At 42.0% G+C, this 25,143-nt stretch overlaps 1 protein-coding gene and 1 pseudogene across 4 annotated transcripts in view; both read left to right on the forward strand.

Moving 5' to 3' along the window:
- The window catches only part of kmt2a (lysine (K)-specific methyltransferase 2A), a 152,480-nt gene that overhangs the window by 15,959 nt on the left and 111,378 nt on the right, over nucleotides 1-25,143 (forward strand). For all 4 annotated transcript variants that reach the window (XM_048562008.2, XM_048562009.2, XM_048562010.2 and 1 more), the window contains exon 2: nucleotides 17,916-17,994. In XM_048562008.2, the coding sequence (XP_048417965.1) occupies nucleotides 17,916-17,994 (79 nt within the window). The remainder of the gene's footprint in view (nucleotides 1-17,915; nucleotides 17,995-25,143) is intronic.
- On the forward strand, nucleotides 6,320-7,191 carry LOC125466974 (solute carrier family 35 member E2B-like; annotated as a pseudogene).

Consider the following 25,143-nt stretch of genomic DNA (forward strand, 5'->3'; position numbering starts at 1 on the left):
CTACACCTTGTTATAGAACATAGAACATAGAACAGTACAGCACAGAACAGGCCCTTCAGCCCACAATGTTGTGCCGACCATTGATCCTCATGTATGCACCCTCAAATTTCTGTGACCATATAAATGTCCAGCAGTCTCTTAAATGACCCCAATGACCTTGCTTCCACAACTACTGCTGGCAACGCATTCCATGCTCTCACAACTCTCTGCGTAAAGAACCTGTCTCTGACATCCCCTCTATACTTTCCACCAACCAGCTTAAAACTATGACCCCTCGTGCTAGCCATTTCTGCCCTGGGAAATAGTCTCTGGCTATCAACTCTATCTATGCCTCTCATTATCTTGTATACCTCAATTAGGTCCCCTCTCCTCCTCCTTTTCTCCAATGAAAAGAGACCGAGCTCAGTCAACCTCTCTTCATAAGTCAAGCCCTCCAGTCCAGGCAGCATCCTGGTAAACCTCCTCTGAACCCTCTCCAAAGCATCCACATCTTTCCTATAATAGGGCGCCCAGAACTGGACGCAGTATTCCAAGTGCGGCCTAACCAAAGTTTTATAGAGCTGCAACAAGATCTCACGACTCTTAAACTCAATCCCCCTGTTAATGAAAGCCAAAACACCATATGCTTTCTTAACAACCCTGTCCACTTGGGTGGCCATTTTAAGGGATCTATGTATCTGCACACCAAGATCCCTCTGTTCCTCCACGCTGCCAAGAATCCTATCCTTAATCCTGTACTCAGCTTTCAAATTCGACCTTCCAAATCTCAGATTGTCCAGCATCTGCAGTTCCCACTATCTCTGAAACAGTTTTAACCCCACTGCAAAGCCTCTTCCAAGGATGCCTACCCTGAAGAAGTTACCCTCTTTCCTCCAGAAAAACCTCAGTGGATCTTTCTCCCACTGCAGCTCTCTTGTCATCTCTTTGACACTTTGACTGGTCTGTCTCCTCTATCCATCTTCTTTCCACCTCCCCCTCTCACCTTATTTATTTCAGAACCCCCTTCCCCTTCCCTATTTCTGAAGAAGAACCTAGGCCTGAAATGTCAGCTCTCCTGCTCCTGTGATGCTGCTTGGCCTGCTGTGTTCATCCAGCTGTACACCTTGTTATCTCTGGGAGAAAATAGGAGTGCAGGTTAGTGATGAAGGTACTTGTTACCAGAAAATGAAAGGTATGGTCAGTGTATGAATGTCATATTAATAATTTTCCCTACATTTATACAAGATTTGTATCTGAATGCACATAGCACTCTGAATAAAGTTAAGAGTTAGCAATGCGATAGAGACAATGGGATATGATTTGATACATATCTTTGATACATATCTTTGAGACATGGTTAACCAGATCTGGGAGGTGAATGCCCAAGAGTATTTGGATACCAGTGTTTCAGAAGAATGGACAAAAAGGAAAGCGATGAAAGGAAGAGTGCTGTCGTGAGAAATGAGTTTATGTCTGGAAATCAAGAATATAACTAGTCTGGGCAGAAACATGAATCAGCAAGGGAAACAGGTCCTGGTGGGAGTATTCTTTATGTTACTTAACAGTAGTTCCATAGTAGGACATTGTATAAATCAGGCAGTAGTGGAGGCTTGTGAGAAAGGTACAACAATAATTGAGTGATTTTTAAAAAAAAAAAATCTGTATAGGCAGGCTTAGTCAAATTGGCAAGGGCAGCATTAAGGGAGCATTTATAGAGTATATTAGAGATTATTTCCTGGTGCAGTATGTTGGGGAAGCAATCGGGCAGCAGGCTGATTTGGTTTTCGTCTTATGCAGTGGGATGGGATTAATTAATAACCTAGTAAACGGTGCTTTGGAAAAGAGTGATCATAGCATGCTGGCATTTCAAAATCAGTTTGAAAACGTGAAACTGGATTTTGATATTAAAGATAATTTCACAGACATGATATATTTGGCCCCAGTGAACTGAATCAAAAGGCTAAGAGGGGAACTGTTGAACAGTGGTGAATAAGGAGATGTGTTAGTTGGGAGGAATTGAATACGCACTAACAAAGCGAAGATTTTAAGGAGGGATGGCTTGGGGGAATCATCCATGGCCAAGCAAAGTAGTCAAAAGATAAAGGCAAAATCTAAGATATACCACATTGCAAATGTGACTGAGGCTGGAAGATTGGAAAATGTTAAAGACCAACAAAAATTTACGAAATGTGGTATAAAAAAAATTAAGCTGATAATGATAGAAAACTAGTGCAAAATCTAAAAACAGATAGCAAAAGCATTTGTAAGTATATAAAAAGGAAGGGAATAGCTTAGGTCAATCTGGGTCTCTTAGATGACGAGACTGGGGAATTATTAGTGGAGAACGCAGAACTGGCAGAGACGTACATCAGTATTTTGCCTCCGTTTTCACAGTGGAGGACACTGAAACAATCCCAACGTAACTGATTATTTGGAGGTTAAAAACAGGAATTTTAAGAAATTGCTATCACTAAGGAATAGTTATTAGCAAACTATTGGGATTAAAGATAAACAAATCCCGAAGGCCTGACCGTCCATGTTCTAAGGTTGTAAAGGGAAGTGGCAGCATATAATTCATCTTTTGGTCGTAATATTCCAAAATTCCCTTGATTCTTGAAAGTTTGGAAAATACTAATGTAATGCACCTGTTTCAGACCGGTTAGTTTAACATCTGTTGTTGGGACCTGTTATTAAGGAAATAGTACCAGCACAGTTGGAAAGTCAAAACACAATCCATTCGAGTCAGCATTGTTTTCCGAAGAATAAATCCATGTTTGACTAATGTGCTAGGGTTCTTCGAAGATGTAACAGGCAAAGAAGATAACGGGAGGTCCTGTGGTTTTAGTATACCTGGGCTTCCAAAAGGCATTTGATGAGGAAGAGGTTAATGCTTGAGGTAAAATCATGCTGGGTTAAGTAATATTAGTTTGGATAGAGGATTGGCTGACCGACAGAAATCTGAGATAACCAGGTGTAGAGCTGGATGAACACAGCAGGCCAAGTGGCATCAAAGGAGCAGGAAAGCTGACGTTTCGGGTCTGGACCCTTCTTCAGAAAAAACAGAAATCTGAGTTATGAGCGAAGAATTTTTTTTTGATTGGCAAGCTGTAATTAGTGGGGTGCTGCAGGGTTCAATACAGAGGACCGCAGCATGTCTACAGTCTATATCTGTCTTGGATGTGAAGATAGTGTACTTTGGCCATACTGACAGATGGTACAAAAATAAGTATCTTAGTTGCAATGACAAAATATAGGTAAGATATTTACAAATCGATTATGGATTGGTTAGGTGAATGGGCCAAAATTTGGCAAAAGGGGGTCAGAATAGGTGTGTGAGATTATCCATTTTGGTTGGGAGAATAAAAAGGCAACTTTTACCTAAAAAGAGAGAAATTTCAAATGCTTTGGTGCAAAGGGATCCATTTGTCCTTGTTCATGAATTGCAGATGCAGCAGGTAATAATGAGAGCAAATGAAATTTTTTGGGCACTTACTGCTAAAGGAATAGAGTATATAAGTGGGCAGTATTATTGCAGCTGTACAAGTTATTCGTGAGACTGCATCAGGAATACTGTGTGCAGTTTTGGCCACCTTACTTGAAGAACGGCATAATTGGATTGGAGGCAGTTCAGAGATGGTTCACTCGATTTCATTCCAGAGGTGCAGAGTTTGACTTACAAATTAAGATTGTCAGTACTTGCCGTAGTTTAGAAGAATGAGAGAAAATCAAATTGAAGTATATAAGATACTGAAGGAGGTTGACTAGACCTAGAACAGATGTTCCCTCTTGTAGGGCAGTTTAGAACAAGAGGTCGTAGTTTCAGACAAAAGGGTACAGATTTAGAACAGAGATGAGAAGGAATCTGTTCTGAAGAAGGGTCACTGGACGTGAAACCTTAACTCTGGCTTCTCTCCACAGATGATACCACACCTGCTGAGATTTTACAACATTTGATGTTTTTGCTTGTGAAGGAATTACCACTGTCAAAGATTTGTGAATCTCTGGAATTCACCATCCTGGAGTGCGATGGTCACCGAGATGCCAAATAAATTTGACAGACACTTTTCATTAGTAACAGATAAAAGATTTAAGGGGAGCAGATAAAAAATTTGAATTGAGGCCAAGGTGAGATCAGCCATGATTGAATCAAATGATAGAGCAGGTTTGAGGGGCTGAATTCCAGACTGCTCCCAGTTCTTATATTCTTAAGTGCCAATGATGAATTATGGTTTTTCAGTACCAATGAGAATATTTAGTAAAATATTGCAAATTCATATAAAAATTATTTCTGGATAATGTTGGTGTTTATGTTTGAAACCAGGAATACTCTTCTTATACCATCAGCTGACATGAATGGAAGGTCATAGGACTCCTAGAATATATTGACACTCATACTATGATACCAATTTTAAATTATCACTTCTCCAAGATTTTCTTGTATTGCTCACAAAATGTTGCCTCTGGCTCCATTAGTCAGCCTTAACTGTGCAACATTGTAATGTATAGATCTTTTTAAAGCTGCTAAATTTTTGACATGCCTACAAGTCCACCAGTAATATCCAAATATTGATCACCGGTAAATTATGGTAATATTTAACACTTCTGAGATTTTATAAAAAGCTTCTGTGGTGATTGGCTCTGCTACTCAGGTCGGGTATTATATAAGTCATCTATTTATTGTCAGTTACTGCTCATAACCGAGTGGGTCTTCCCCAGTTGTTGTTCAGGTCACAGACCTCAAATGTTAACTGTTTTTTCTCTGCAAATTCTGCCTCCACTGTTTTCTGTTTCTGTTCAGATTTTTAGCATCCGTGGTATTTTGCTTTGGCCCTCACTTGGTGGATTAAAATGTTGCCATTGGCCCACTGTAAAACTTGATGTGTTGCATGAACTGATCTTGGATGCAGCAGTAGTGAAAACCACAGTTGGCGTTCACAGTTCTTGAGGGAAATGAGTTGGGAGATGTGTGTTGGGGGTAGTTTGATGCAGGTGAATTGCTGGAAGAATTGTCCATCGGCGGTTCTTACTATCTCCAAGTTAATGAAGGCAGCTGCTCTTTGAAGAGTGAATGTGTAACCAGATCTGCCTCGTCAACTAGTCTTATGTCAGTCTTTGGAACCTTAAGGATTTGTATCTGGGGAACTGAGTCTGTATTGCATGCCTGACTGTTGTAGTAGGTATCTTTCCAATCTTGCAATTTATTTACTGTTTGTTTCTCACGTAGCAGATCCTAAGGTTGAAAGCCACCTTAAACTCTATACAGTGTTAATTTGTATAGAATATAGTCTGTGTAGTTTTAAAATTTCAATCCTTTCTCAATAGAAATAAGTATGCACCTCATAGGTATAGCCACAACAGTTTCATACTGTAGCATCTTTAATGTGGTAAAAGATCTTGCTGGAGCATGATCAATCTATACTCATTAACCAAGTCTGTTCAGGAGAATCTAGGACTGGCAAAGGTTTTAAGGAGCCTTCTAAAGGAGGATAGCGAGGCAGAGCAGCTCTGGGAGAAAAGTCGGCACTATGGGATTAGGCTGCTGCAGATGGCAAAACCACTCATAGTGGAGCAAATAAAATTGATGTGTACAAGAGTCCAGAAAAAGAAACCTCCAGAGACCTCATTACATTGGATGTTCAGAGATAGGAAAGTGAGAATCTGGCCGGGAGACCATAAGAGCAGTTATTTAGAGATAATAGAGGCTTAAGCAAGGACTTCAGCTAGTGATCTGAGGCAGTATTGGATTCAAATAATTTTTATGTAGGTTTAAATAGAGAGCTCGTTAATTGAAAGGCTACTCCCAACACAAGGAAGAAATATATTAAATATATTCCCCAGATTTTGGTGGAGTGCAACATCTTATGGTGTGTCCTCTGGAAGTTTTTTTTATTCCCTTCAGCTGAAAGCCTTTTAACATGATGATGATTTGTGGGAAATGCAGCTTCATTAATAAAGAAACAGAGACTGTTGAGATCAAGTGTACTTTCAAGTTATTAATGATCTGGTAGTACCTCAGTCAGTGAGAGGGTTGGAATTGATATCTGGTGCACTGAGTTTGTGGCAGGGCCTGAAGATATTGATGTTGGTCTTCTGTGTTTGGTTGGAAGAAATGTTTCGTCCTCCAGCTCTGGATGTATACTAACAGTGGCAAACCTGAGGCAGAGTGTGATTGAGAGGGGGTTTTGGTGAAGTAGAGTTGGGCGTTGTCCGTGTATTTACGGAAGCTGATATGGTTTTGTATGATTTTGCCAACGGGAAGAATCTGGATGAGAAATCGGTGCCAAAATAGATTCTTGAGAGACTCCAGAGGTAATAGTGCAGAAGTGGGAACTGAATATCAATTGAATACCCATCCAACTTCTTTAGATTACGTTCTTTGTAGGATTAATGAGTCTACTACTGTTGTTTTGGGACAAGTGAGCCTAGAAAAAATCTAGCTGTTTTACTGACAGAAAGTGTAAAAAGTTCAGTTACAATCTTCATTCTAATTATGTTTCGGCTAATTACAGGAGAGCGCGCAGTTCATGGGTTCATAAGTCTTTCATGCCTTTACTGGGTGGATTGGCGTTGTGTACAGGCTCAGAAATCTACTTTAACATGGCTTCTCAACAGCTTTGAGCACCAATTTCATGGACTGTTTACATAATGTCTTCTCTTCTTTAAAAAAATTGCTTAGTGGAGACAAATGTAAATTCTCACCACCTGAACTGTAGTTCTGTTCCTAGTGATAATATTAATGTGGCTGTTTCTTAGGGCTATTCCCATTAATTCCCATTGAGAAAAATGGACAAAGTTTTTTAATTTTGACCAAGGTATTCATGATGCTGCTTCTTGTTGATGGCATGTTATTCCAAATTTGGAGTGTGGCAGCATATGCTTAAATGGGAAAGATATCACCTGTTACTTTTAGTGTTGCCAATACTTTGGAGCATGCTCTTTCTATTTGACTCAGTATCATCATCTTCAACAACATGATTACTGCATACTGTGCCTTTGGGACATCTTCAGTCATTGGAGTGTTTTTGCATAACAAGTTATGGCAGCATCAGCAAAACCCAATCTTTGATATCTTGCAATAACAATGGACAAGAGGTTCAGCACCTGAATTGTGAAAATTGTATTGGTTCTAAAAGATGGCATTGTTGCTTCCAAAACTTGTTAGGAATACAGCCATCAAAAACTTGCACTTACATGGTGCCTTTGCCATGGTAATGCACTCCAAGGCACTTCAGAGGAACATTATCTGACGAAACTTTACACACAGCCACAGGGCACGTGGTTTAGTGGTTAGTATTGCTGCCTCATATTGCCTGGAATCTAAGTTTGATTCCAGCCTTGGGTGACTGTGTGGAGTTTGCACATTTTCCCTGTGTCTTTGGGTGCTCTGGTTTCCTCCCACAGTAGAAAGACAATTATATCAACATGCTAAATAGCCCCATAGCGTCCAGGATTGTGCACGCTAGGTGGAATAGCCGTGATAAATGTGGGGTTTTGGGGATGGGAGTGGTGGGGTCTGAGTGGAATCCTTTGTAGACTCAGTGGATCAAGTGGCCTTTATCTGCACTGTGGGAATTCTATGATTCTTTGACTGGATAGATAGGTAGAAACCAGCTGAATGCTGTCCCAGCCAGCTGGACGATAGACAAGAGACTTTGGAGGAGGATGGTATCAGCAGTTGAACACAGGTTGAGAAGAATAAGTAGGGATGGTCGCCAGTACATAAGAGATTGTTTGCAGCTATAAGGGCTTTTGCATTGTTGTTTGGAGTGGGTCAGACATGCCCATGCTGGAAGGAACAGGTTCAAGGACTTAGGTGTGAAATAGGAGGTTGGAAGTTAGGTAGTTTACAATGACAGAAGGGTCTTGAGGACATTTCTTTTTGAGCAGAGATGGCAGATTTGATGAAGAGAATTATAAGCAGACTCGGCTGTCACAAGATCCAGAAAGGAAACTGTGCGTTTCATAATTTGGGTGAAATAGAGTGAAGGGAGCAGAAAGAGAGTCTTGTGGGCAAAATAGGCGAATGTATGTGAGAACATAGAAACACTGAAGAAAGATGCAAAGAAATCTAGGACGCATGAACTTTTAAAGACATTTGGATTAGGCTAGAAGAAGCTAATTGTGTGCTTGTTGAGAAACAGTTGAACACTACTTCTAGTGCTTGCAGTGCTGTCAATAGCACAAGATAATATAATATGCTCTCACATCTCGACAATCAATTGAGAAGAACAACAAAACTTGCATTGTGTTATAAAACAAGTTTAGGCAGTAAGTGACTTTAGTTATAATGTAATCTCAATTGAGATCCTGTTGCGATGACATGCGTCTTTTCAATCCCCTTATTCTTTTTCTTGACCATAATATTTTGTTGCCTGTAATTGTAGTTTTCAGGGTTTCTGAGATACGGGACAATTATAAGTAAAAACAAACTTCATCCTTGGCAGAAGGCAGCTTTAACTGCTTGTAATCGGCATGCAGTATATTTAGGACAGGAATTATATTTCCAGTGTGTAGCAAGTGTAAGCCTTTTCCTGCTTAAATACAAGGAAATGTAACTCTGAGTTGGAATATTGTATAATGAAAGAGTCAGACTAAAATTGTTTTGACATTGATTCCATGATGTCAGATACACCATGTAAAACAAAATCCCAAGAGCTTGATACTTTACCAAATGTTTTTCCAGGCCAAATACATCAAGCATCTATTTAAAACTGGTACGCAGCACTTTAGTTCTCTGCGAACAGTCGACCTGTTTGTGTGCAATCAGTCACTTGGTCACCTGAAGCTAATATCTGCATACTTGGCTTGAATCACGAAGGACCAAAAGAAGGCCATTCTCTCCTTTTTCATCCTCTTTGACTGTAGGTGATCATTACCACAACTATCCATTCTGATTCTGAAAGCCTTAATACACCAGCCTAACACAGATTGCAGTCTGTACTGTAGAAATACTGAAGAAAAGTGTGTGCAGAGATAGAGATACAAGTGGGAGAGCCATATGAGAAAGTTGATACAAGTGTGAAGAAAGCAGTAGAGAATAATGAAAATAAGGCAGGGAAACAAAGGGAGAGATGCAGAATTTGTTTGCAGGCATTGCAACAGAATTTGTCTTTATTATTTGTGATCACATGAGAGGAGATTGTGTTTGACTTTTCATTGTAAAGCATCACTTTTCACTCATTTTAAAATGCTGACATTAAACACAGTAGAACTGCGTGGATTCTTGATATTTTAGCTGCCAGGATAGTCTTTATATGCAAACTTCAGTAAGTCCGTTGTTCTATGCTGATGCCATCAAGAACAGAATATAGTTACTACTTTCACGTTGATTGAAACTCTGACTAGCAGTAAGGAAAGGGACCACTGGCTAATCCTCCATGTCATGCAACCTACAGTGCTCAGATGAATTGTTGTATCCCTACCATTGTTCTAACAGCAGAACAGTTAGTTGGTCTACACCAAGTCAGAATCTTTTCATTTTTATCGATTAATGCTGTGAGCATTGCTGGCAAGGCTGGCATTTATTACTCATACCTAACTGACCTTAAACATGCGGTTGTGAGCTGTCTCCTATAACTGGTGCCGTCTAAGTAGTGCAGTTACATGCACAGTGTTCATTTACGGTCAAATCTATGAGGGGGGGGTCTGTTATTTTAAGTATATTGAATATTTATAGCATTACTTCCACTAGCCCAAGCTGCAGTTTTCCAAACTTTACAGCATTGCCAATTTATTGTGCAAGGCTGCAACAAAAATTGTGCCTCACAGGAGACTGTGCAAGTCTCATCTGTTGACACAAGAATCATTTACAGGGTAGATTTGAGTAGGTGAAGGAAAATATGACTACTTTTACTGCACATTTGCAAAATGATTGGGGTATTTCCCACTGGAAATGCATTTTTTAAGCAGTTTGTTTGAATATCTGCATAAGCTTTTGAATATATTTGAAAGCCAGAACTATTAGCAAAAGTAGTGTTGCTGGAAACATCTGCATATAAGGTTTGTATAAGATGAACTTGAAAATTGTAATTTAAAACAAAATAATTTGTTGTAAAATAGTCAACATACAATCAACAACCACAAAAATTCTCATTTTTATGTTGGCAGTTACCCATAAATTGCATATGCTTACTGTATCACTGATTTTAGTCATAAAGGGGAAAATACCATTTATCAAGTCTTTTCCATCCATTGTTAATGTCTGACAGCTACATAACCTTGTCTTTGGCATTGGGGAAGAATAGCTTTATTAATCCAAAAAGTGATTCGAAGGTAAGAGCATGTGCTTAGAGTGGAGGATCAGTGAGGAGTTGCTAACAAAGGCAATTAACTAAAAAGAGCTAAGTAGACTGGTGAAGAGGATGCCAGGGTAGAAGCTCATGTCTACATTTTTTTGGATTGCAATCTCAATTGTACAGTACAGGAGTGGTAATTGGACACAGTTTCACTCTGTGCACTTATCTCATTGCACTTCACTATTTTTAAAAAAAAATGCTGGCTGAGATGTTTGTAAAGATCACCTCTATTTTCTCAGCTGGTGAATGAGAACAGGAAGAAGGAAAATAAGTCAGTTGCCTCTTTATGACCAGCAATATTTTTTTGTCCTGCCAGCAGCTTGTGGGTCTCTATAATGCCCTGGTCTGCCCGACTTGAATATTGTTTACATGTTTGAGGTTTTTCTTGCATTCTGTCACCCAAGTTGCAAGGAAAGTGGTTACCTAATAAGTGATGTTTTCAGGATCCAGTAAGTTTTAAGATGTCAAATCTCATTGTCTTGTTGAAATCTTCAAGTGCCTTTTTAAAGGTTAATTTCATCTATGGTTATCGGAATAATGAGAAGGCTGGCATTTGTACAGGGCCTTTCGGAGCAACAGGAAGTCCCAAAACAATTTATAGCAAATGAGTACTTTTGAAACACTGCCACAATTATGTAGGAAGCATGGCAACCAATTGCAGAAAACCAGCTCCTACAAACAACAGTGTGACAATGATCAAAACTTGTTATGTGACGTAATTCCAGCACTTGTAAAGGTTGTTGAACCTGTCCCAAATCCTGGGATTTCTATTCAAGCAGAGAATAATGAGAATTTTGTTAAGTATTAAATTAGGGGGAGATAGATTTGAATAGTCAGAGGGTGGATCATAATGAGTCTTCAAGACATTAACAGGAAAAGACAGCGTAGATAAAGATGAGCTATATCCACTAGCTCTAAAAGAGTTCTACAGGTTTCCACAAATTCTAAAACTAAGAGGCAGCATAGGTGAGTTGGGAAGCACTTCCATGCACACGCTGGAACTCTCTTCGACAAAGGGCAGTTGATTCTGGATCAATTAGAGTCTCTGTGCGGGGTAAAAGACCCTCCAGTCCAATTTGTCCATGCTGACCAAGTTTCCCCGACTAAACTAGTCTCATTCGCCTGTGTTTGGTCCATATCTCTCTGAACCTTTCCTATTCGCGTACCTATCCAAATGTCTTTCAAATGTTTTAACTATATGTGCATCTACCACTTCCTCTGGCAGTTCATTCCACGTATGAACTACCCTGACTGTGGAAAATCCCCCCCACCCCGGCTCGTTATAAATCTTTCTCCTCTGGCATTAATCCTATGCCCTCTAGTTTTGAAACCCCTACCTTGGTAAATGACCTTTGCTATTCACCTTGTCTATGCCCCTCATGGTTTTTATAACCTTTATAAAGTCACCTCTTGACCTCCTATGCACCAGTGGGGAAAAAAGGTCCCACCTATCCAGCTACACGTTGTAACTCAAACCTTCCAATCCCAGTAACATCTTTGTCAATTTTTTCTGCACATTCTCTAATTTAATAAATCATTTGTACAGCAGGGCACCAGAACTGTACGTAGTACTCCAAAAGTGGTCTCGCCAATGTCCTGGACAATCTCAGCCTGGTGTTCCCACTCCTATACTCAATGGCCTGAGCATGTGAATGCAAACAAAAATACCATCTTTATCACCCTTAATTTTAGATCTGAAACAGAGTTTTTGCTAAATAAAGGTATTAACGGATATGGGCCAAAAGTAGGTATGTCAAGTTGGGCCACAAATCAGCCATAATCTCATCTAAATGGAATAATAGGATTATTACTGTTCTACGTTACTATAATAAACTAAAAGCAACAATGACTAAACACTATTGAGTAAGCAGTTTAAACTTTAAGGAAATGTTTCCTCATTTAACCTTTGAAATGACTGAAAATTCCCTTCCTGGGCAGCTTTTTTTTTCTCTGACCCTTCAGCCCTCCAAGAGCTAGTCTCTCTCTCACTCTTGCTTTCACCCTCCCTTAAGTCTGACCACCGTCAACTCAACTTACTGTGGTCATTGTTTACAGATGTGAGTATCTTGCACCGTCTTCCTAGTAGGATTTCTCTCTCCTCTTGCTCTCTTTCTTCACCACCACTTCCAATTACTGGGTATGATTCAACAGATCATTTGGCCCCATTCATTCCTGCATTTTACCCGAAACTAAAGAGTCCCAAATCATCATCATCATCGTCACGTAAAATTTGTCACAATATTGGGGTGCAGATGCCATTTTCGTTAAATTGAGACTGATCAAAGTTAGTCTTTAAAAAAAAGCCTTTTTAAATTTTCAGAACCTAATAAAGTGTCAGTAGTTTATTTAATTAAACGAGAACTTGTAGATGAGAAAAGGAAGACTTCCATTACCATTTTTCATGACCTTGGACATCTGAAATTGGTATATAGGCAGTAAAGGTGTAATCACATTTGTAATAGAGGAAATGCAACAATGAGCAAGTGCTTAGCAGGCTCCTGCGAATGGTAACATAATGACTGGATTCTGGTCAGCTCAGTGGGATAGCTCTTGTGATCCCCTTAGAATTGAGGAAAGTCAAGTTGATGGTATCCTACTTCTGAGTTGCTCTATGTTGTGTCCCTGTCAAAGACATGATAGTTGCAGAACCTGCATTCAGGGTAGAGCTAAACCAGCATGTAAGCCTTTGGCGGATAGTAAGTGCAGGAGCGTTTTCTGATCTGCTGTGCTTGATGTAGAGTGGTGTCCCCCCAATCTAAAACCTTTGGCTACTGGTTCCGGGAAAAACTGTCAGCACGTTTTTGATTTACCTCTTGGAAAACCCCTAAAGTGCCTGAGAAATAATGCCTTTGGCTATTTTGTATCCACAGCTGTTCTTAATGTCTGAACTGAAAGACAGCCCCTCTGACAGTGCAATGTTGCTTCTGTACTTCAATGTCAGCCTTATTTGTGTACTCAAGACCTGGAGTGGGACTTGAAACTGGAACTTGGTTGCTCAGAGATTAAAAATGCCATGGCTGAAATTCATATGCCTTTACATTTGCACAGTGTAACTTATGCCATATTTCAGTTCAAAATGTTGCAAGCTGCTTATGATGTAATGATCGAGTTTGTCTGTTCATTTATATTATGTTGTTTGGCTCAGTTAGCTGGACAGCTAGTTTGCCATGCATGTAACACCAAAAGTGTGGATTCAGTTCCTGCACTGGCTAAGATTTCTGTGAAGGATTCTCCTTCTCAGTCTCTTAACTCACCCAAGATGTGATGAACCTCAGGCTAAGTCACTGTCAGTCATAGCTATCTCAGAGTAGCCGTATGGTTGGCTGGGGCTATGGCGATTTTTATCTTTAGTTAACTAAACAATGTTTATTAGGCTTAGAAGTAATCAGGTTTGTTGTCCAATAATAGTGACCTTTCTTGTGTTGAGGAGCCCTGAGGCAGGTTAAAGAAAAGGGATAAGAATTTTAAATTCAAGATTTAAGGTGATTGGTAATAGTGAGGATGGGGTGATATAGTGACAGGAATCAGAAATTAAGCTAAGGCAAACACTGTTGTCATGAGCGCCAGTCTTTGCACAATAATCCTTGAATAGGGCCTTTGGCACTTTGTCACCTTGCTGTTTGTAAATTGCCTTTAACATTTGCCAACATAAGGCACAGTTAAAAACAAATTTTATCATTCAGAAGAGGCCGTTTGGCCCATCAAGTCTGCACTAAAAATCTACTTTAGTTCCATTTTCCAGCACTTAGCCCAAAGTCTTGAATGCTACAACATTTTGAGTGTTTACCAAAGTACTTGGTAAAGTTGAGGTTTCCTACTTCAGTTGCCTTCCCAGACAATGCATTGCATATTCCCACCATTCTGTAGCTGAAAACATTTTTCTTCAAATCCCGTCTAAACCTTCTGCCTTTCACATTAAAATTGTGTCCTCTTGTTTTTAACCCTTCAACTAAACAGAACAGATAATGGGAACTGCAGATGCTGGAGAATCCAAGATAATGAAGTGTGAAGCTGGATGAACACAGCAGGCCAAGCAGCATCTCAGGACCACAAAAGCTTTTGTGCTCCTGAGATGCTGCTTGGCCTGCTGTGTTCATCCAGCTTCACACTTTATTAACTAAAGAGAACAACTAGTTTCTATCCACCCTGTCCATGTCCCTCCTAATCTCATACAAAACAATCTGGTCCCCTCTTTGACTTCTCCGCTCTAAAGAAAACGACCCAAGCTTATCCACCCTCTCTTCAAAGCTGAACTGCTCCATCCCAGTCAACACTGTGGTGAATCACATCTGCACCTGCTCCAGGATAATCATTTCCTTCCTAGACTAGAACTACACAGACCACTTCATCTGTGTTGTAACCAAATTCCAGAATAATAAGTACAGAATAACCTGTCATTTCTTTCCATCCATGCCACAACTGATGAAGGCAGGTAGCTCATATGCTTTCTTAACTACCCTAATTAATCTCTAGCTGCCTTAAGAGATCTGTGGACAAGCACTCCAAGACCCCTCTGTTCCACTCAGCAACTTCATGCATTTGAGTACTCCCTTCTCTTGTTACTACTTTCAAAGTGTGTTGCCTCACTTTTTGAGTTAAATTCTATTGGCTATTGACTCTCTCTCTCTCTCTCTCTGTCTCTCTCTTTCCCCCCCCCCCCCCCCCCCCCCCCCTTTGCAGCATTTGACTAATCCACCTTTCACATTAAAAACAACACAGGTGAAGTAGTCTGTGTAGTTCTAGTGTAGGAAGGAAATGATTATCCTGGAGCAGGTGCAGATGTGATTCACGACATTGTTGACTGAAATGGAGCAGTTCAGCTATGAAGAGAGGCTGGATAAGCTTGGGTCCTTTTGTAACCCAAGACCTCCCTTCCTCACTCTGAACTACCCCGCCAGTCTTCATGTCATTTGTGAACCTATCAGCCCCCTTACATTTTCTTCCTTACATTTACATGTATCGGAAACGGTAAGGGACCTGGCATTGATTCCTGTGGGTATACCACTGGACACCAGCATCCAGTCCCACGAGTAGTCTTCTGCCACTGTCCTTGGTCTCCTGCCACAAAGCCAATTTTGTACCCACCTTGCCAAATTACCCTGGATTTCATATAGTCATAGAGATGTACAGCACAGAAACAGACCCTGTGCTCCAACTGGCCCATGCTGACAAGATATCCTAAACAGACCTAGTCTGTTTTAAATCTTGTCCCTCTTGCCATAAACCTATGCCCTCTGGTTTTGGACTCCCACACCCTGGGAAAAAGATGTTGTCTATTTACCTGATCCATTCTCCTCATGATTTTATAAACCTCCAAGGTCACACCTCGGCCTCTGGTGCTTCAGGAAAAATAACCCCAGCCTATTCGGCGCCTCCCAATTGCTCAAATCCTCCAACCCTGGCCACGTCTTTGTAAATCTTTTCTGGACCCTCAAGTTTCACAACATCCTTCCTACAGCAGGGAGACCAGAATTGGAATACTGCGTTCAATAGTGGCCTAATCAATGTCCTGTACAGTTGCAATATGACCCTCTGAAGGCTTCCCATTTTCCTCTAACCCTTTACCTTCAAACATCTGTCCCCAATCAACTTTTGGAAGTTCTTGGCTAATGTTGTCAAAATCACCCTTCCTTCAGTTTAAACCTTGAAGAGCCCCAGAAGAGACTCTAATGGCCCGAAAAGATGAATCCTTCTCTGCACCAGCTCCTCAGCCATGCATTCATCTGCTCTATTATCCTATTCCTATCCTCACTCACTTGTGGCACCAGGAATAATCCTCAAGAACCTACTCCTTAATTCCCAACTTCCTATATCCTCTCCTCAGAATTTCATCCTTTTCTGTTTCTGTGTTGTTAGGTTCAGTGTGTACAGCGGCCTCCTGTTCGTCCCTTTCCCCTTTTGAGAATATTCTGCACCCTCTCCCGGATGCCCTTGATCCTGGCACCAGGGAGGCGACACACCATTCTAATGTCTTGGTGTTGGCTGCAAAAATGTCTGTCCTGTCCCTTTGACGCGAGAATCCCCTATCACAATTGATTACTTGAAACCTGACATACTCTGCGTAACGTTAGATCCAGTCTGTGAAACTTGGCTGTCAGTACTACGTCCCTGAGAGTCCGTCCATCTCCTATGTTTTCCACAATAGCATACTTGTTTTGAGATGGGGATAGCCACAGGAGATTTGTGGATGACCTCCTTCCCTATCCGACCCTTCCTGCAGGTAACCAACCTACCTGACTGCATCTTCAGTTCATTTCACTTCCGGAAGTGCTATCCATCACACCCTCTAGCTTCTGTAAGTTCCTCATTGCCTCTAGCTGCCACTCCAACTGAACCAGATGCGCAAACAAACACACTTTCTGCAGACATATCATCAATAACATTGGAAACTCTGCCTAATCTCCTACATCTGATAGGAACAGCGCATCACTCTACTGAAGGCCATTTTTGCACCTTAACCATCTACAGACCCAGAAAATAGCACAAGTTTACTGCTCTAAAAACTCTGCTCCAGGCTAACTTAGTACCTATGTTTTTATGTTTTGAAGTTTAATCAAGGCAGAGCTTGATAAAAACATAATGAAAAAATAGTTTTGTCGTCTTTTCTCCTATGTGGGGCCTTGTCGAAGGCTGTGCTTAAATCCAAATAAACTACATCGTCTGTGCTACCCTAATCTCCACATCTAGTCACCACCTCTTAAAGATGAAATCAACTTGTTTGCCATGACCTCGCTCTGGCAAAGTCATGCTGACTCTTCCTGATTAAACCTTGCTTCTCTCAAGTGGAGATTAATGCTGTCCTTCAGACTTCAAAAATTTCTCTACCACTTACGTGAGACTCACTGGTCTGTAATTGCCTGATTTATATCTGCTATCCTTCTTGAAAAGTCATTGACTCTAACTTGAGATTGTAGGAACTGCAGATGCTGGAGGATCTGAGATAACAAAGTGTAGACCTGGATGAACACAGCAGGCCAGGCAGCATCAGAGGAGCATGAAGGCTAACATTTTGGGTCTGGATCCAGACTTTAACTTGAGTTGTCCTGAAGATTGGCAAGCAACATAACAGCATAGTCCTCTACATAGTAAAATTTAGTAAATAGTGGCTGCCTTGACCAATTGCAAGAATTGAAGTGGAATGTTTGTTTAGCATCCTAATGCAACTCATTTGTCTTAATTAAATAAAGTAGCCTTTTCTGCGCTGAAATGGGTAGTGTTCTCCTACCTGGTCATCTAAAATCAAAACAGCCGTTGCTGCTCCTGAGTCTGCTCCTAAAAGGATAAATAATGAGAGGGCGTGGGTTTAAAGTGATTTGCAAAAGAAGCAAATGTAAGTTGAGGAAAAAACTGTTTCATACAAGCTTTGGAATGCACTGGCTGGGACCTGTTCGTGGATACAGGTTCCATTGACGCATTCAGGGGACATTGAATGATTATGTCTATTTAAATATCCAAAGATAAGAGGAAAGGCAGGAGAATGAGTGATGTTCATTTGGAGAGCTGGCACTACAGACCTGATGGACTGAATGACCTCTTTCTGCACTGTAATACTTGTCTGATTCTCTTGTTATTCCAGATGAAGTCAGCAGTCTGTCAAATGCATTTTCTTAATTTCATATTTTGATTATATTTGTCTTTCAGGATGAACAGTTTTTGGGTTTCTGCTCAGATGACAACAGTGTACGAAGCCCTACAAGATGCCATTCCAGACCCCAGAGAGGTAAATGTTGCCTTTTTTGTGTTGGTATATGTGCAGTCCAAAATCATAGGACCATAAGACATAAGACTGGAAGTAAGGCCATTCGGTCCATTGAGTCCACTCTGCCATTTGATCATGGCTGATGGGCATTTCAACTCCACTTCCCTGCACTCTCCCTGTAGCCCTTAATTCCTTGCGAGATCAAGAATTTATCAATCTCTGTCTTGAAGGCATCTAATGTCCTGGCCTCCACTGTGCTCTGTGGCAATGAATTCCACAGGCCCACCACACTTTGGCTGAAGAAATGTCTCCTCGTTTCCATTCTAAATTGACCCCCTCTAATTCTAAGGCTGTGCCCATGGGTCCTAGTCTCCCGGCCTAACGGAAACAACTTCCCAGCGTCCACCCTTTCTAAGCCATGCATTATCTTGTGCAAGTTTCTATTAGATCTCCCCTCAACCTTCTAAACGCTAATGAATACAATCTCAGGATCCTCAGCTGTTCATCATACGTTAGGCCTACCATTCCAGGGATCATCCGTGTGAATCCCCACTGGACAAGCTCCAGTGCCAGTATGTCCTTCCCAAGGTGTGGGGCCCAGAATTGGACACAGTAGTCTAAATGGGGCCTAACAAGAGGATTATAAAGTCTCAGAAGCACATCGCTGCTTTTATATTCCAACCCTCTTGAGATATATGACAACATTACATTTGCTTTCTTAATCACGGACTTAACCTGTAAGTTAACCTTTAGAGAATCCTTTGTACATTTGGTTTTATGAATTTTCTCACTGTTTAGAAAATAGTCCATGCCTGTATTCTTTTTTCCAAAGTGCAAGACCCTGCATTTGCTCACGTTGAATTTCATCAGTCATTTCCTGGCCCACTGTCCTAAACTGTCTAAATCTTTCTGCAGCCTCCTTCTTCTCCTCCTCCTCTCCTTCCCCACCCAAAGGCATGTTCTGACCTCATAGCATTCCTTCCACGTCTGTATCCTGGCCCATTCTTTTATGTCCTTGTAACACTCTGCAATTTTCAAGTAATTAGGCATTGATATCCTCTTTCTTTATAGAGAAAAGATTTCAGAAAAAATCATAATGTCGGTTACAAATCCATTTCTGCGGCTAATGGTAGGGCCCTGGGGAGTGTTGCTGAACAGAGACACCTAGGGGTGCAAGTGCATTGTTCCTTGAAAGTGGAGTTACAGCTAAACGGCGAAGAAGAATGTGTTTGGCACGCTTGCCTTCATTGGCCAGTGCATTGAGTGGAGGAGGTGGGATATCATGTTGTGGACTGGAACGTTACATTATAGGGAGAGGCTGAATAGGCTGGGGCTTTCATCCCTGGAGCATTGGAAGTTGTGGGGTGACCTTACGAGGTTTATAATTTCGCAAGGGGCAATGGATAGTGTGAATAGCCAAGGTGGGGGGAGTCCAAAGCTAGAGGGCGCATAGGTTTAAGGTGGGAGGGGAAAGCGGTAAAGACAGGTACAATTACAGCATTTAAAAGGCTCCTGGACTGTTATGAATAGGAAGGGTTTAGAGGGATAATGGCCAAATGCTGGCAAATGGGACTAGATTGGATTGGGATGTCTGATCAGCGCAGGTGGATTGGACTGAAAGGTCAGTTTCCGTGCTGAGAGATTCTTGGGATGTACCTACAGAGATTTTGTCTGTTTTAAATTACCTTTAGCAGGTTTCTTTGTTCATTTATTCTTCACAACGCTTCTTTATTTGTTACTTTCTCTAACCAACTGATTATTTTCATTCTTTTTCAAACCACTTCCGCAAGTCAATGCCTGTTTTCCGTATGATCCAATTTCTCATTCATACAGAACAACACTTCCATTTAAGGTCTTTACAGATCTTCATGAGCTGTTTATTCACTTTTTTGGTTCGTTGGACAGCCTTCAGCTTCTGGCAGATGCCAGTATTGTATTTTGCTTAAGTTTTAAGTTGGATTTCATGATAAACAGTCCAATTTTTAGAGCTCAAACTTCAGTTCTTAAGTCTTCCCAACTCTTTCCTGTTCCCCATGTGCCATAGGTCCTAGCACTCACTGGGTGTCATTTTAGAGGTGGAGAATTTCATTCATACCACACAGTTGCCTTGTGTGAGCTGGATAGTAGATGTTGGACCACAGTGTGCCTCAAAGTTGACTCTGTCATCATCTGTTTTCCACATGTGTGTCCTTTTCAGTAGATGTTTTTATGTTCCAAACAGGAGCTTAATTTCAACCAATTCTGCATCCTGCTTATGCCCTAATTCTGCCTTCCAATTGGCATGATTTAATATTTCACTGGGAAATATCATTTAATCGGGCATTGGTGGAGCTCATGGTTTGTGTTTTTAACATTTTGATCTTTGGGTCAGATGTTACTCAAATCTCTGGTTCATAATAGAGGAAAAATAGCTTTTAAGGCCTGTTGTAATGGAATTAAGTATTATTCCAACTCATTTCGATATTTCAACCACTGGATAGCGAGGAATGCTCCTTTAGGAATTCAAAAAAGTTTATTAAAATAACATAGAAGCTTGAGAATTTGTCGGCAGTTTTTAAATGTTGCTAGACTCTTCGCCACCAGACATTTGGCAAATATTGTTGTTCGTATGTTATTATATGAAATAATTTCTTGGGGCCAATTTAACATGTCACAAAAACACTTCGTTAGGCTGTTGTCGCTGCTATCTGTTCTGCTATATTATTCTAATCTGGTGAGCAGCACTCTGAAGTTTTCTGATTTGAGACAGTGGGAAAATGACTAGTTCCTACGAGGAGGCAGTTGTCAAATCATGCTGAGGGAAGCGGCGATTTTGGTTAGACACAGGCTAGGAGCAAAACAAGGGCTTTACTGAGGCCTGAAGAGACAGTCTTTTCTCATCTTCCTTTAACAGGCCATAAATTGTAAATGTTAAGGTTGACTGCCTTTTTAAGTCCATTTTTCTCTTTGCACACTGTGCCAAGCCCGATGAGTATTTCCAGCAGCTTCTGTTTTATGTTTGTACTGGATTGAGTTTTTTTTGGATAATTCTTTTGGATCCGTAAGGTCTGGCACTTCTGCACCAGTGTGAGTCTTCATAGTAATGAAGCCAGAATTAACATCTCAAATGTTTTCATGAGAGCTGAGGTGGTTCAGGGCATCAAGTAAAATATTAAAGATGCTGGAAATCTGAACAGAAAAATAATTCAGTTAGTTCAGCGGGGTGTATGAGAGAATGTAAAAAGTCACGATTCTAGTCTAGAGGGAAACCTACGATTTCTTCCCCTTTAAGATTAAGGCTTGAAAAGATTATGAAAGGTTATAATGTAGGCTGAGCAGCACACTGGCAACAAGAGAATCCTCTGCTGGTTAGAGTCAAACCTAGTATAAGGGAAGTTGGTTATGGTTGTTGAAGATCAGTTGCTTCAATCCGAGGGCATCACTGTAAGAATTCCCCAGAACAGTGTCCTGCGCAAGGTCTTCAGCTGCTTCACATGTGATCTTCTCTCCATTGTAAGTTCAGAAGTGGGGATACTTATGATTGCACAATTTGAATGTCTGTCGTGACTCATCAGATACTTAAGTGGTCCGTGCTCGCTTTGGGTTCCAGCAGGGCCACTCAGCTCCTGATCTCATGACAGTCGTGGTTCAAACATGAGCAAAACTGCTGGATTCTGGACGTGAGGTGAGAGTGACAGCCCTTGACATTAAGGCTGTATTTGACCCAGTGATTGAGTGAATCAGTGAACATTGGGGGCAAACTCGCTGGTTGGAGTCATACTTGGAACATAGGAAGATGGTTGTGGTTATTTGAGGTCCGATACCTCAACCCCAGGCTGTCACTGCAGGAATTCTTCAGGGTACAATCCTCGGCTCAGTCATTTTATATCATAGAATCCCAACAGTGTGGAAACAAGCCCCTCGGCCCAACAAGTCCACACTGACCCTTGGAGCACCCACCCAAACCCATCCCCCTATTACCCATCTAGCCTACATATCCTAAACACTGGACAATTTAGCATGGCCAGTCCACCTACCCTGCCTATCTTTGGACTGAGGGAGGAACCCACCCAGACATGGGGAGAATGTGCAAACTCCACACAGACAGTCGCACAAGGGTGGAATTGAACCCAGGTCCCTGGTGCTGTGAGGCAGCAGTGCGAACCACTGTGCTGCCCAGGCTGCTTCATCGATGACTTCCCCTCTATCTTAAGATCCGAAGTGGGGACTTGCGCGGATGATAGTGGTATTCGACAATATTCGTGAGTCCTCAGATACTGAAGCAGTCCCTGTTCAAATACACAAGATCTGGACAATATCCAGGTTTGGGCTGACAAGTAGCAAGTGACATTCACGTCACAGGAATGTCACGTAATGACCATCTCAGACAAAAGACAATCTAATCACTGCCCGTGACATTCAGTGGCGTTAGTATCACTGAATTGTCCATTACCAACATTTTTTGGGGTTACCATTGACTAGAAACGCAACTGGACTTGTCCCATAAACACACTGGCTACAAGAGCAAGTCAGAGGCCGGGAAACTGCAGTGAGTAACTCACTTCTTGACTTCACAAAGCTTGTCCACTGTCTACAAGGCACAAGTCAGGAGTGTGATGGGATACTCCCTTCTAGCCTGGATGAGTACAGCTCCAGCAACACTCAAGCTTTACACCATCCAAGCCAGTGCAGCCTGCTTGATTGGCACCACATCCAAAAACATTCATTCCATCTTCCACTGACAATCAGCACACACTGCTGCTTCTGTCTACAAGACGCACTGTGGAAATTCATCAGAAATCCCTGGTGTCTTCCAAATCAACAACCACTTCCAGCTAGAAGAACAAGGGCAGCAGATATATGGGATCACCATCCCCTGCAAAATTCCCTCCATATCACTCAGCGTCCTGACTTGGAAATATATCGTTGTTCTTTTCCTGGGTCAGAATCTTAGAATTCCCTCCCTAATGGCGTTGTGGGTCATGCTGCGGTGGCTCATAAAGGCAGATCACCTCAACCTTCTCAAGGACAACTAGGGCCGGATAGCAAGGCAATAGAGTGGATGAACACAGCGGGCCAAGCAGCATCAGAGGAGCAGGAAGGCTGTTGTTTTGGGTCTCGACCCTCCTTCAGAAATGGGGGAGGGGAAGGGGGTTCTGAAATAAATAGGGAGAGAGTGGGGAGGCGGTTAGAAGATGGATAGAGGTGAAGATAGGTGGAGAGGAGACACAGGTCAAAGAGGAGGGGGTGGAGCCAGTAGAAGTGAATGTAGGTGGGGAGGTAGGGAGGAGATAGGTCATTCCAGGGAGGACGGACAGGTCAATGGGGGGGGGGGGCGATATGAAGTTAGTAGGTTGGAGATGGGGGGTTTAGGGCTTGAGGTTGGAGGTAGGAGGAAGGCTGGGCTGGTTTTGGGATGCGGTTGGGGGCGGGGAGACTTTGAAGCTTCTGAAGCCCACATTGATACCATTGGGCTGCAGGGTTCCCGAGCGAAATATGAGATGCTGTTCCTGCAACCTTTGGTTAGCATAGTTGTGGCACAGCAGGAGGCCCAGGTTGAACATGTCGTCTGCGGAATGGCAGGGGGAGTTGAAATGGATCGCAACTGGGAGATGCAGTTGTTTAGTGCGAACTGAGTGTAGGCGTTCTGCAAAGTGGTCCCCAAGCCTCTGCTTGGTTTCCCCGATAGAGCAGGCCACAACGGATGCAGTATACCACATTAGCAGGTGTGCAAGTGAACATCTGCTTGATGTGGAAAGTCGTCTTGGGCCTTGGATGGGGGTGAGGGAGGAGGTGTATGGGCAGGTGTAGCACTTCCTGTGGTTGCAGGAAAAAGTGCTGGGTGTGGTGTGGTGGGGTTGGAGTTTTGGAGGGGGGAGCGGACAAGGGAATCACAGTGGTCCCTCCGGAAGGCAGATAAGGGTGGGGAGGGAAAAATGTCTTTGGCGTCTGATTGCAGATGGCATAAGTATTGGAGAATGATGCGTTGGATCCGGAGGCTGGTGGGTTGGTACGTGAGGACGAAGGGGATTCTGTTTTGGAGGCATAAGTTGCGGGAAATGTGGGAGACACAGTTGAGGGCATTCTTGACCGCTGATGAGGGGAAGTTATGGTCCTTGAAAAATGAGGACATGTGAGATGTACGGGAGTGGAATGCCTCATCCTGTGAGCAGATGCGGCAGAGGCGAAGGAGTTGGGTATTGGGGATGGCATTTTTGCAGGAAGGTGGGTGGGAGGAGGTGTATTCCCGGTAGCTGTGGGAGTCAATGGGCTTGCAATGGATATCGGTTTCTGGGTTATTGCCGGAGATGGAGACAGAGGGACCAAGGAAGGAGCGAACCGTGCTCTTGTCTCACGAGTGAGTTACAAAAACTGTGTGCAGCAAGGCCCTGGATGGTGTTCAGGCTTAGACTGATAAGTGGCAAGCAACGCGCTATACATGTGCTGGGCAGTATTGTGCCAGACAGTGACCATCTCCAACAAGAGAGAATTTATTGGTCTGTGCTTGACATTCAATTACATTGCTATCACTGAATATCCTCTGTCAACATTAGATCATTCACCAGAAACTGAACTGGGCCAGCCATATAAGTAACTGAGGCGACGAGAACAGGTCAGATTCCTAAGTCTGGGGAGGATGGCTAATGTGTGCCATTATTTTAGATTTAGTGATGGCTAAGTTGTTGGAGTGCTTTCTGAGGGACAGTATTTTGATGTATTTGGGTTAGTCACTGTGGCTCTGTGCATGGGAAATCGTGTCTCACTGACTTGATTTGAGTTTTTTGAAGAAGTGACAAAGAAGGTTGAGGAAGGCAGAGTGGTGGATGTTGTCTATGTGGATTCCAGCAAGCATTCAACAATGATAGACTGCTAAATAAGGTTAGATCACTTGGTATCCAGTGAGAACTACCCATTTGCATCCAGAATTGGCCAGAAAGTAGGAGACAGGATGGTGGAGGGTTGTTTTTTGGCCTGGTGGCCTGTGACAAATGGTGTGCCGCAAGGGTAGTTGCTGGCTCCATTGCTTTTTGTCATTTATGTAAATGATTTGAATGTGAATAAAGGAGGTACGGTTAGTAAATTTGCAGATGACATCAAAATTGGTGGCAGAATGGACAGTGAAGATGATTATCTCCAGAGTGCTTTGGGACCTTGAACAGATGGGTGAAGGGCTGAGGAGTGGCAAATGGA

The sequence above is a fragment of the Stegostoma tigrinum genome, chromosome 32 (genome assembly GCF_030684315.1).
Source record: "Stegostoma tigrinum isolate sSteTig4 chromosome 32, sSteTig4.hap1, whole genome shotgun sequence".
Lineage (NCBI taxonomy): Eukaryota > Metazoa > Chordata > Chondrichthyes > Orectolobiformes > Stegostomatidae > Stegostoma > Stegostoma tigrinum.